Genomic DNA, 12,845 nt, shown 5'->3' on the forward strand with positions numbered 1-12,845 from the left:
GGATTTGGCGTCAACAACATGAAAGCATGGATCCATCCTGCCTTGTAATAATGGTTCAGGCTGCCGGGGGGGGAGTGGGGAATTTTTTTTTGGCACACTTTGGGCTCATTAGTACCAATTGAACATCATGTCAATGCCACAGCCTACCTGAGTATTGTTGCTGACCATGTCCATCCCTTTATGACCACAGTGTGCCCATCTACTGATGGCATCTTCCAGGATGATGCACCAAGTCATAAAGTGGGAATCATCTCAGACTGGATGCTTGAACATGACAGTGAGTTCACTGTACTTAAATGGCCTCCGCAGTCACCAGATCTCAATCCAATAGAGCACCTTTGTGATGCTATCATGTAAATATGGAGCAAAATGTTTGTTAAATCTATGTCCAACCCGGTACTACAAAAGTGTACCTAATAAAGTGGCCGCTGAGTTGGTAGGTATGTATGTATGTATGTATATGTGTCTATGTATATGTGTGTGTGTATAAGTTAAACTTAAACTATTAAAACTAACAGAAATATTCAGCAAATATAAAAATTGTATCAAAATAAAAAATAAATGATAAAACTACCTTGGTTAAGAGGACATTATACGGTGATGATAACAATTTAGTTCAGGATCTCAACTTTAATGATGAAGTCAAGTTGAGCTTTATTGTCATTCTGCTGCATGTGTGGACAACTAGTGGAATCAATGAGTCTATTTAATGGCACCTTTTCCATCATTTCTTGTTGCTATAGAAACAACAGGATTTGATAGTCCCTTGTCATTGGTCAGTTCTTTAAAATGACACTGTGAGCTGCAGAAAAAAATGCTGATGTTGGCAATTAAAACAGGCTGAAGACATTCAAATAAAAACAGGTTTACTCTAAAGGGTTATAATGTAAATCAGATGCTGGCAGCTTAAAACACAAAAGATGCCAAGTGTGAACACGGCCTTAGTGCATCTGTCACATCAACGAGCACTGATTGCCTGGATTTTGGTCTTTTGTCAACAATCTCCGTTAAACGTTAATGGAAAATCAGCGCTGATATGCAGTGTGTGTGTGTGGCATCATTTGCCATTATTATTTTAGTTTGATTATGAGAAATGCTACATTTACAGTCTATTGATTCCTAAAGATTAGTTTTCAGCTTTATTATATACCAGTTTAATCATTTGTTTTTGTCACTTTCTTTCATTCTTTCTGCTGCTTGTTTTTCTTTGTCATTACTTAGGTTATGAAGATCTGCATTTCCATTATCCTTCAAACTTGAACTGTCGATTGTTTTTTTGGCAAGTAATGGTACTTTTAGTTGAGTATGATTTTTCAGTACTCTTCCTACCACTGCCTGCAGTAGTCAACATTTAACCCTTGTGCACTGTTCAAATTGACTACCCTTTTGTTTTGCTCAGGACGAAAACATCCACTGAATTAAACTGCTGTTAAAATGCATCACATATATATATATATACACACACACACAGTTAAAGTCAGGATTATTAGCCCCCCTGAATTATTAGCGCCCCTGTTTATTTTTTTCCCCAATTTCTGTTCTGTTCTGGGAAGATTGTTTCAGCACATTTCTAAGCATAATAGTTTTAATAACTCATCTCTAATAACTGATTTATTTTCTCTTTGCCATGATGACAGTAAATAATATTTTACTAGATATTTTTCAAGACGCTTCTATACAGCTAAAAGTGACATTAAAGGCTCAACCCCAGGGGTCGAAAACCGCATGTACGTGTTTTCACATGTGTTCTCCTTATAACGTCGAAAAGAACGTAAATTACACTTTCAGTTTTGATCGTACAGATAAGAACAATGCATCAATCGAATCTGTAAGGTGTCTACTTTTTGTTGTGCAACAAACATGTGTGCTTTTGCAAAATAAGGAAAACAAACAGAGTAGGCATTATTTCATTTCTCTGTTTTTATAAACACGTCAGTAAAATGCACTGAAACTCTGCGAAAACAAAACACACAGACATGAGACATATATCTATAGAAAACTTGAAGTATCTACTTTTAAATGCAGCGAGTGCATGTTGAAAACAATCCAACCCAAGCTCATTCTGAAAACGTAGTCCCGTGGACGTTTCTGGAGACAGCGGAATACGTCCCGGGAGGTACGTACGGCCGCGTTTATTTTTTTCAAGCAAACGCTGCGGGGCGGTGTGACGCCGTTCCCTATCGCGCTTGCCGGCCGACCGCTTACCTCCTTGTGGAGGGCTTCCCTGCTGCAACCCGTTGGTCCAGCTCATCGGGGAAGTCCGGGGAAGATCGGTTCCAGCAATCAGGTAAGACAAAAACAGAATCCCAAAAATTAAGTGAACGAGTTTCGTAACAGGATGAGAACGCGGTGAAGTCCGAAAACGCGGTAGAAAAAAAATCAGGGCTTTTCTTTTTTGGACGGCTTTTGTAAACTGTTGCTCGGGTTTAGGGAAGCGAGCGGGCGGGCGGATCGATCGGTAAAATTGGTTGGGTTCAGGGAAGGAGGAGGGCGGGTCAGCTGATTGGGCGGTCGCGCAGTCAATCAACCGGTCAGTCGGACAGCGGCCTCTGGGGGTTTACGCGAGAACAGCGCGGGCGCGAACCGCACTCGCGAGAGGCGTCTGAGAGGCGAAAAAGCGCACAACAGCGGCCTCTAGCGGATTCTCAAAAACAAAAACTGCAGCCGTACATACCCGCCGGGACGTATTCCGCGATCTCCAGAAACGTCCGCGGGGCTACATTTCCACAATGAGCCTGGGTTGAAACAATCATTGCTTGATAAATTAATCAGTATGAAACCAACACTATGTCTAGTTTCTCAGTCTGAGCTCATTAGTTTTAATGCGACCACGCCCACTAATCCACGCGCGCCTTGAATACATTAACACATGAGAGAGAGACTTGCCTGCATAAAGCTTGGAAGGTGAACTTTCCAACTCATTTTGAAAACAAATGCTGTCTCGCTATGTAATCCATAGAATTCTCCTGGCAGAGCACGCATTACGCCGGCTCTTCCCTTCCGCCATTATTAAAAACAATGACAAAAAAAAAAGAAAGCTGCCTCAAGCTGCCACAAAACAAAGAGGTTAGTTAAGTTAACTAGGCAGGTTAGGGTAATTAGATAAGTTATTGTAAATGATGGTTTGCTCTGTAGACTATCGAAAAAAAATAGCATAAATCTAATAATTTTATATTTAAAGCTAATAATTTTATCGTTAAAATGGCTTTTAAAAAGTAAGTAACTGCTTTAATTCTATTCAAATTAAAACAAATAAGACTTTCTCTAGAAGAAAAAATATTATCAGACATACTGTGAAAATTTCCTTGCTCTGCTAAGGGGGGCTAAGTCTGACTTCAACTGTATATAGTCTGCAACCACTTACTTTAATACAACTTAGTAAATCCAACGAATAACTTTTTCAGTGCATGATCTGTATTTATTTGTTTTTAATTAAAGCTACGCTAAATCCTTCCTCTTTTTTTCTCACTAATACCCTCATTTCAGGCTTTTCACTGCCAGACATGTTGAAATGTGAAACCTCATGGCTTTATTTTCGTTATTTCTCTCTCGCTTTCTCTTCTCTATAAAGGTTTAGAGCGGCTGTGTGGAATCGGCTGGCTTCTCGTCATTAGACTAACTGCTGTTTAACCACCGTCCCATTGGGAACTATTGATCGGGAAGCTCCGATCCGTGTAGATCCTGGCTTCAGCGAGCTGGCCTCAAACACTGGAGCTAATGTCTGAGAGTCACCGTGCTGCATGGCTGATGTCCTGGAGCCTGTACACCTGAGGCCATACTACTGACACTGTGAGCGTGGAAAGGCTGGCAGCGGATCAGCAGAGGCCTAAACGAGCCCTTATTAAAGTCATTTTCCTGACCCGCGTTTCCTGGTGCCTGGGCAATGGACAGGCTCTTAAAAACACGGAGCACTGGAGCCGAGTCAAGCTAATATGCTAGCTGTCAACGGCTCGTTCCGCACACGACCCGGCGCTTTATTTGAATAGGCACGCTGAATAAACAACGAAGGGAACCTCTTTGCATTAATTAGCAATGGAAAGGGAACGATTGAACGCAGAAGTAATAAATGCACTCATATGTCTTCGTAATGAAAAAGGGCCAACACTCAAACGCATAAACTCACACACACACACACACACACACACACACACACACACACACACACACACACACACACACACACACACACACACACATATACACACAAACATTAGTATTGGTGAGGTTTATGAGGACTCTCCATAGATGCAATGTATTTTATACTGTAAAAAAGCATGAATTATATGGCCTTACCCTTAAACACAAACATCACAGGTAACCTTAAAAGTCAAAAGACCCTGTTAAGCATGAATTTTAAGCATTTTGAATAGCGAGGACCTAAGGAATGTCCTCATAAAAAACTCAATGTTGTAATATCTACAGTAGGTCATACCCATGTCACTATATCCATTTCTGTCCTTGTAAACCACCCAAACCAGTACAAACACACACACGCACACACTGATAGTGGTGTTTTATGAGGACTTTTTATATGCAGAATGTATTTTATATGATCAAAACTGCTTTTTTTATGGCCCCACCCCTAAATATAACTCTCACAGCTAACTTGTGGCCTATTTAGTATGAAGTTACGTGTTTTGAATTATATTGGTAAACCACCCAAATCAGTACACACACTCACATGCTAATATTGGGGGTTTATGAGGACTCTCCAAAGCCTTATTGTATTTTATACTGTGAAAAAGCACATTATATATATATATATATATATATATATATATATATATATATATATATATATATATATATATATATATATATATATATAACTTGTGGCCCATTAAGTGTTATTTTTGTGCTTTGAATTACAAGGACCTAAGGAATGTCCTCATAAAAACTTAATTTTGTAATAACTAAGTCATAACCATGTCACTATATAAATATCTGTTCTTGAAAACCACCCAAATCAGCACACACACACATGCACTTTGCATTGGTATTAGTGGTATATGAGGACTCTCCATAGGCATTATGTATTTTATACTGTAAGAAAGCATAGTATATGACCCTCCCTCTAAACTTAACCCTCCCAGCTAAGCTGTGGCCCATTAAGTATGATTTTATGTGTTTTGAATTATGAGGACACAAGGCATGTCCTCATAAAAAAAATCAGTGGTGTAATAACTAGGTCATACCCATGTCATTAAATCAATTTCTGACCTTGTAAACCACCCAAAGCAGTACACACACGCACACACTGATATTTGTGGTTTATGAGGACTCTTTATAGGCGTAATGTATTTTATATGATCAAAACCGCTTATTTTATAGCACTACCCCTAAACTCGACCCTCACAGCTAACTTGTGGCCTGTTTGGTATGAACTTATGTGTTTTGAATTATGAGGACCCAAGGAATGTCCTCATAAAAATACCTAGGTCATACCCATGTCACTATATACATTTCTGTCCTTGTAAACCACCAAAATCAGTAAACATAAAAATGCTCACATACTGATATTGGTGATTTATGAGGACTCTCCGTAGGTGTAATGTATTTTATACTGTAAAACAAAAGCCTATTTATGGCCCTGCATCCAAATCTAACTCTCACAGGTAAAAGGCCCCATTAAGTATGATTTTTAAGGCATTTTGGATTATGAGGATATAATGAATGTCCTCATAAAAACTCATTATTGTAATACCTAGGTCATACCCAGACCACTATATCAATTTCTGTCCTCATAAACCACCCAAATCAACACACACACTCACACGCTGATATTGGTGGTTTATGAGGACTCTCCATAGCCATAATCTATATTATTCTGTAAAAGAGCACAAATTATATGGCCTTACCCCTAAACCCAAACCTCACAGGTAACTTTGAAAGTCTAAAGACCCTGTTAAGCATGAATTTTAAGCATTTAAAATGACGTGGACCTAAGGAATGTCCTCATAAAATGTAATAACTAGGTCATACCCATACCACTTTATTAATTTCTGTCCTCATAAACCACCCGAACCAGCACACACACACACACACACACACACACACACACACACACACACACACGATGAACTCTTAGCGAAACATTCATTCGAAAACTGATCACTTCAGTCGAAAGTCAAAACATCAGAATTAAAGCTTGAAATGGCCAATTTCTGCACACCCTCAAAGACAGTAACTCTTTAAAGCCATTGTGCTCCATTCACACATTTGAAGCCATTCCTACATCAAATGTGACAATTTAAGTAGAGTCTCATGATAATAAAAGCACACATCAAGTCCACATGAAATGTCTTTTGTCCTTTTAAAGCGATATGCATAAAACTCCAGCAGCTAGCAGACATTCAGCTGGAAAACTGTGATAAATGTGTCTAAATGTCTGATTACAATTAAACAAATGCAGCCGACAACAAAATGGGAAATTAATTGTCACCTAAGACTGCAGTTTACAAGGTATTTCTCACATATGCAATGTGAAATCAATGCAAATTCATTCCTTTGCCTATATTGACAGATATATTGACAGGGAAATGCAACACTGCATGTCATATCCTAAACTTCGTGCTGCAGATCTATTTATCGCGTGATTACTCTTTGTTTGAAAACGGTATTATACTATAATTGTATTTTGTTGAAATACTAGCAGGCTCACTGAAAATATGTGCCAAAGCCTATATTTTTGCAGAATATAAAATTTGCTCCTGGTATGTTTTATTGCGCATTTCAGATATCAAATCCACAAGAGGGCGCTGTTTAAATTTTTGCGAATCTGAAATAAGCTACTTAGGGTGTGTTTTGTTGTACGTTTCAGATACACGTCCTTCTTGTAGACGTCTAGGAGAAGAAGGAGCTTTTTGTACTGATCACCTAGCTAAACCCCAGCCTGGTCTCACGAGAAAACGTAGGTATTTTACGTTTTGTCAGTTTAGTGGCTAATTTGTATGAATTCATACGAGTTCAGTCGTACGAAATTGTATGATTTTAAAAAGGAGGCGTGGCAACTTACCCTACCCCTAAACCCAACCGTCACTGGGGAATGAGCAAATCGTATTAAATTGTACTAATTAGATCGTACTAATTCATACGAATTAGCCACTAAATTAAAATGTTACGAATTGCCGTGAGATTGTGTCACTAAACCTAACCAATAGTGTTTTTTTAGAAGCAGACGAAAGAGAAATGTGCACTGCCAACACATAATTTACCTTGATTTTACTATGCTTTTAATTCTCTTTTGTTGAAGTGTGCTTCAACGTACTCTAACCAGAGTGCCATGCAAAATAGTGTTCATATGGAAATAAATAGGTGACGCAAACATATTGATTACAAATTATAGACAGCATTAAGTTGTTTTGTGGTGTTTATTTAGTGTTATGCGATAAACTGCATGACAGTAATCCTATATTCAATAATATTTCTCTATAAATATCATTAGTGTAAAAGAAGACCAAATTTGTCATCCTCATACTGACCCCTAGATTTCATTTCTCCTAAAAACTGCAGTGAAACGTGTTACCTCTACTAGAAATGTAGGCTGAAGTACATACTGTATTTCCAATAGTCCTGTATTGATTAAAGTTCACAGATATATTGTAGGTCTGATCTACACTGAAAACGCACAGATCAACATCCGTGTTGTTATATTTTACATATACGCATCTTGCCGATTTCGTTCAGACAATATCAAACAATAATCACACAAACGTATTTTGTGGCAAAGTCCACAAAAGTAGGGAAAGGCCCTTAAAATTGCTTTTGAAGATTGCGTATTTGTGAAGGGTTTTGTTAATCCTCTCTGCAGAAACATAGAGGCGTGTTTTTCTCACCGAAAGTATCCGAGGATGACTGTGGCCACCATAAGTGATCCCAGAGAGATGGAGTAGCCCACTGTGTAGATCAGGTAAAGTCTGTCGAAAACCTCCTGGGGATTAAAACAACAGAGAGTGAGAAACCACAGCTAAAAAACAACAGCATCAGTAACACAACAGCAAATGAGCATAGGGCTTGTGTTATACAATATAGACAGTTAATCTGATTACCTGTTGATTGTTTATTACAGATGACAGTTTTAGGACAATAACAGAATAATATAAATTAAATATAGAAATAATGATTTAACAATATAACATGAAAATATATAACAACATAGCAGCAATTACCTGAACTTTAACATGTACAGGACTTTATCACCTTTATTGCAATTTATTCAATTATATTTCTATTCTATTTATTTTTGATTAATTAGCATTCACTGACAAATATTTGAAAAAATGAATTAGTTAGATTAGTTAATATAAAATAAATAAATAAACAAAATAAATAAATAAATAATGAACAAACAAATAAATAAAATATATATATATATATATAAATAAATGAACAAATATAAAAAACAAACAAATAAATAAACGATCAAACAAAAACAAACAAACAAACAAATAAATGAATAAATAATAAAACAAATAAATAAACAAACACACCAATAAATAAATGAGCAAATAAATAAATGACCAAACAAATAAATAAATGAACAAATAAAAAAATAAACAAACAAACAAACAAATAAATAAATAAATAAATAAATAAATAAAAGAACAAATAAATAAATAAACAAACAAAAAAAAACAAACAAACAAATAAACAAATAATAAATATATAATAAACAGACAAACAAACAGATAAATAACGAACAAATAAGAAACTAAATTAATTAATTAATTAAATAAATTAATAAATGAACAAATAAATAAATAATAAAAAAGTACAGACAGATAAATAAATAAATAAAAAAAACAAATAAATATATAAACAAAAATTTAAAAATAATTTAAAAAGCAATTAATTAATTAAACAAATAAACGAACAAATAAATTTAATAATAATAATAATAATAATAATAATAATAATAATAAGAAGAAGAAGAAGAAGAAGAAGAAGAAGAAGAATATATTTTTTATTAAATAACTTTTTTTTTTACTTTTTTAAATTAAAACATCCTTTTACAGTACAGGTTAACTTCTTTTCCATCACCAGGACTACATCTAAGTCTGGAAGCATTTAATTTTTTTCTTCAACTCCACTCTAAATAATGTTATGAAACAATCCCACAGTTTCCTTCATGTTTACTACTATTTACACCACATCAAAATGCACATCAGCATTCTCTAATTTCTGTTTGGGCTCAAACTCGAAAGCTCCAGCATTTGCATCTTTCGGCGTGTAAACAAACGCAGGGCTGGTAAAGGAATTATGTTTTGACTCTCAGACTTTTTTCCCCTCCTGTTTATTTAGAAAGTCTGTGATGGAGGTGTCTGCTCACTACCTCATGCGAAAACTGTTTGTCTTGAAGTTCTGAGCGCCGTGCGAAAACTGAGCGCTCGCACATTCAGCCGAAATGACTTAGATGCATTATAGGAGAGCGATCTGGAGTTTTGGGTGTGGTGCGGTGGCCCAGCAAGAAGGTTGCTGGTTCGAGCCTCAGCTGGGTCAGTTAGCATTTCTGTATGGAGTTTGCATGTTCTCCCCATGTTGGCGTGGGTTTCCTCCGGGTGCTCCGGTTTCCCTCACACTTACAGTAGATGAATTGATTGACTAAATTGTCTGTAGTGCATTCAATTCAATTCAATTCAGCTTTATTTGTATAGCGCTTTTACAATGTAGATTGTGTCAAAGCAGCTTCACATAAATGGTCATAGTAACTGGAACAGTGTGGTTCAGTAACTGGAACAGTGTGGTTCAGGTTTTAGTGCATGAGTGTGAATGAGTGGCGGGAGTTTCCCGGTGATGGGTTGCGACTGGAAGGGCATACGCAACATATGCTGGATGAGTTGGCGGTTCATTCCGCTGTGGCGACTCCTGGTTAATAAAGGGACTAAGCCAAATGAAAATGAATGAAGGAACGATTTGGAGTTCTGATACAACTGCAGATCTGCCAGATGTTAACATTCAGCATTAGATTTGATGGCAAAAATCTGGCGCTGTGTGTGTGCTGTTCAGTCGCTGCACTCCAAAGCATTTCATTTGCACTGATGATTTTCTAATTAACTCCAGAAATGTCTCTCGGGACTTAATCAGATGTTAACATGGGAAGCAAAGAAGCATGACCTCGAAACACAGATCTCAGTACTCCATCCACAATGCTATACACTGTGAGACATGTAGATTAATTAGGCAAATAGATGAAGCTAAAACTGGTGATTGTGGAACAAAAAAGTGGATTGAACATAAAATAATTAAGTTGCACCTCTAAAAATCTCAAGAATTGTGTTGTTTCAGCTCATTTTTACTACACTGAAGAAAGATTCACTGGATTTACAACTTTTTTTTTTAAGGTAAGCGCTTGCAAATTTATTCATTCACATATTTTCCTTTGGCTTAGTCCCTTTTTTATCAGGAGTCGCCACAGCAGAATGAACTGCCAACTATTCCAGCATATGTTTTGTGCCCTTCCAGCCGCAACCCAGTACTGGGAAACACCCATACACACTCATTCATGACACACACACTCATACACTACGGCCAAAATAGATCATCCAATTCACCCATAGCGCATGTGTTTGGGCTGGGGAAACCCACGCCAACAACATGCACACTCCACACAGAATTGCCCAATGCCCGAAACTCGAACCAGCGACCTTCTTGCTGTGAGTGCTAACCACTGAGCCACCCTCAAGTAATCATGATTGACTGAAATAATCACGGTTATGATTTTTACCATAATAAAGCAGGCCTAGAAGACTGTGTGAGTACTGAGTGGATAACACATCGCTATCAATGAAATCTGACGCTCTACCCCGGGGATTATAAGCGATTCATTAGCTGATAGTGTTCAAAAGACTCCCACAAGGAGCTTGTGTGCTTAAATCCTGTCAGATTTCCTGCACACACAAGCTTTCGCCGAACGAGACAGTGTGATAAGCTGCACGACATCTCATCTACACTGGGGAACCAGGGTCACATTCAGTCACCTACAGTTGAAGTCAAAATGACTCGCCTCCTGTGAATAATTTCTTTCTATTTCAATTATTTCCCAAATGATGTTAAACAGATTCAGGAATTTTTCACAGTATTTCCTATAATGTTTTTTCTTCTGAATAAAGTCTTATTTGTTTTATTTCGGCTAGAATAAAAGCAGTTCTTAATTTTTTAAAAAACATTTTAAAGTCAATATTATTAGCCCCCTTAAGCATTATTAGTTTTGGATTGTCTCCAGAACAAATCACTGTTATACAATGACTTGCCTAATTACCCTAACTTTACCCTAATTACCCTAGTTAAGCCTTTAAATGTCACTTTAAGCTGAATACTAGTGTCTTGAAGAATATCTCGTCTAATATTATGTGCTGTCATCATGGCAAAGAGAAAGAAATCAGTAATTAGAAATGAGTTATTAAAACTATTATGACTAAAAATGTGTTGAAAAAGTCTTCTCTCTTTTAAAAAGAAATTAGGTTGAAAACATATTCAAGAGGGCTAATAATTCTGACTTCAACTGTACATGTTTGACAGTTTTTGGTGAACTCTTTTGATTATGCGGATTGCACTGATTCAATTCGTCTCAGATGTCTGAAGTGGAATAGTTCTTTTTTTTTTCACAGAGGGTTCAGTTTGTGTGTGCATTCCTCGTCTAAATGATAAATAGTTGGGCCCACAGCTCAACTTTTCGCCAGTCTGAATCAAAATGAAAAGCACACGGATGAAAGAAATGAATCTAAACAAAACTAAACAAGCAAAAGGCCTCAGTGTTAACACTGATGACTAACGGCCTTTGTGCACACAATGCGGTTCGACTTTTCAAGGAACACGGCGGAAAGAAAATGTCATTATTTCCTCTCATGTTTTTTTTCCCAAACTAAATCAGTTAGGAAGACTAATCGGGCAGAATTGCCATTTTAATTAGCCCAGGTTCATTAAAAACATGTAAAATACAATGCCTCGAGTATGTTTTATTCAACCCAGGCTCATTCTGACAATGTAGTCCCGTGGAAGTTTCTGGAGACCGCAAAATACTTCCCCGGAGGTGCGTATTTGTGCAGTTTTAGTTTTCGCAAATTTGCGAGAGGCCGCTGTGCGCGCTTTTTTGCATGAGCGCCGTTCTCATGTCAACCCACAAGAGGCTGCTGTCGAACGACCGTCCGTTGGACTGGCTGAATGACTGACTGGGTGACCAGCCAATCGTCCGACCCACCCTCCTCCTCCTTCCCTAAGTGAAGTTTATTTATAAACAAATTTCGAGAGGATCACGTGCTTATGATTGTTCACAGCTGTTCCAACTTTAGCTAATGACTGATTATCCTATCAGACGATCCGTAACTCACTATAAATACCCAGACTTTTCTCATCTCAATATCTTCGTCTTGAAGAAACCCCCCCACCCAACCCTATTTTCCCTCCTTTCAAACGGACGTCACGGTGGCCAGCGATTAGCGCTGTTGCCTCACAGCAAGAATGCCCCTGGTTTAATTCCTTTCCAAACCAGACGGCATTTCTGTGCGGAGTGTGCTCGTTCTCCCCGTGGCCGCATGGGTTTTCCCCTCGTCCTTCGGTTTCCTCCCACAGTTTAAAAACAAGCACTCTAAACAATTAATCCACATACTTTAGCTAAACTCTGAGTACACCTTTCAGCATCCATATCCGACAATTAGCTACAACAAGCAAGAGGGGGAGTCATCGAGATCTACCTGAGCTCAAACTCCCCTCTCGCCTTGCAACGGGAGGGAGCCCAGGGCTCGAGGATCTTATAAGGGCTCTCTCCCGGGACAGCACGCCAAACTAGCTTTACTATCAATCATCAGCTAAGTGTGAACTCTTGAAAGCAGTTTTACCGATTGACCCGC

General features: G+C 37.8%; 2 protein-coding genes across 5 annotated transcripts in view; both read right to left on the reverse strand.

The window, feature by feature from the left end:
• The window catches only part of LOC141377643 (uncharacterized), a 160,205-nt gene that overhangs the window by 56,370 nt on the left and 90,990 nt on the right, over positions 1–12,845 (reverse strand). The gene's annotated exons all lie outside the window — the stretch shown is intronic.
• pth1r (parathyroid hormone 1 receptor) overlaps positions 1–12,845 on the reverse strand; it is a 206,736-nt gene that overhangs the window by 32,131 nt on the left and 161,760 nt on the right. For all 4 annotated transcript variants that reach the window (XR_012384993.1, XM_073912036.1, NM_131357.1 and 1 more), the window contains 1 exon segment: positions 7,836–7,930. Coding sequence is in view for 3 of the 4 variants with exons in the window: in XM_073912036.1 (XP_073768137.1) it covers positions 7,836–7,930 (95 nt within the window). In the remaining variant the exon portion in view is untranslated.

The sequence above is a fragment of the Danio rerio genome, chromosome 2 (assembly GCF_049306965.1).
Source record: "Danio rerio strain Tuebingen ecotype United States chromosome 2, GRCz12tu, whole genome shotgun sequence".
NCBI classification, from domain to species: Eukaryota; Metazoa; Chordata; class Actinopteri; order Cypriniformes; family Danionidae; genus Danio; species Danio rerio.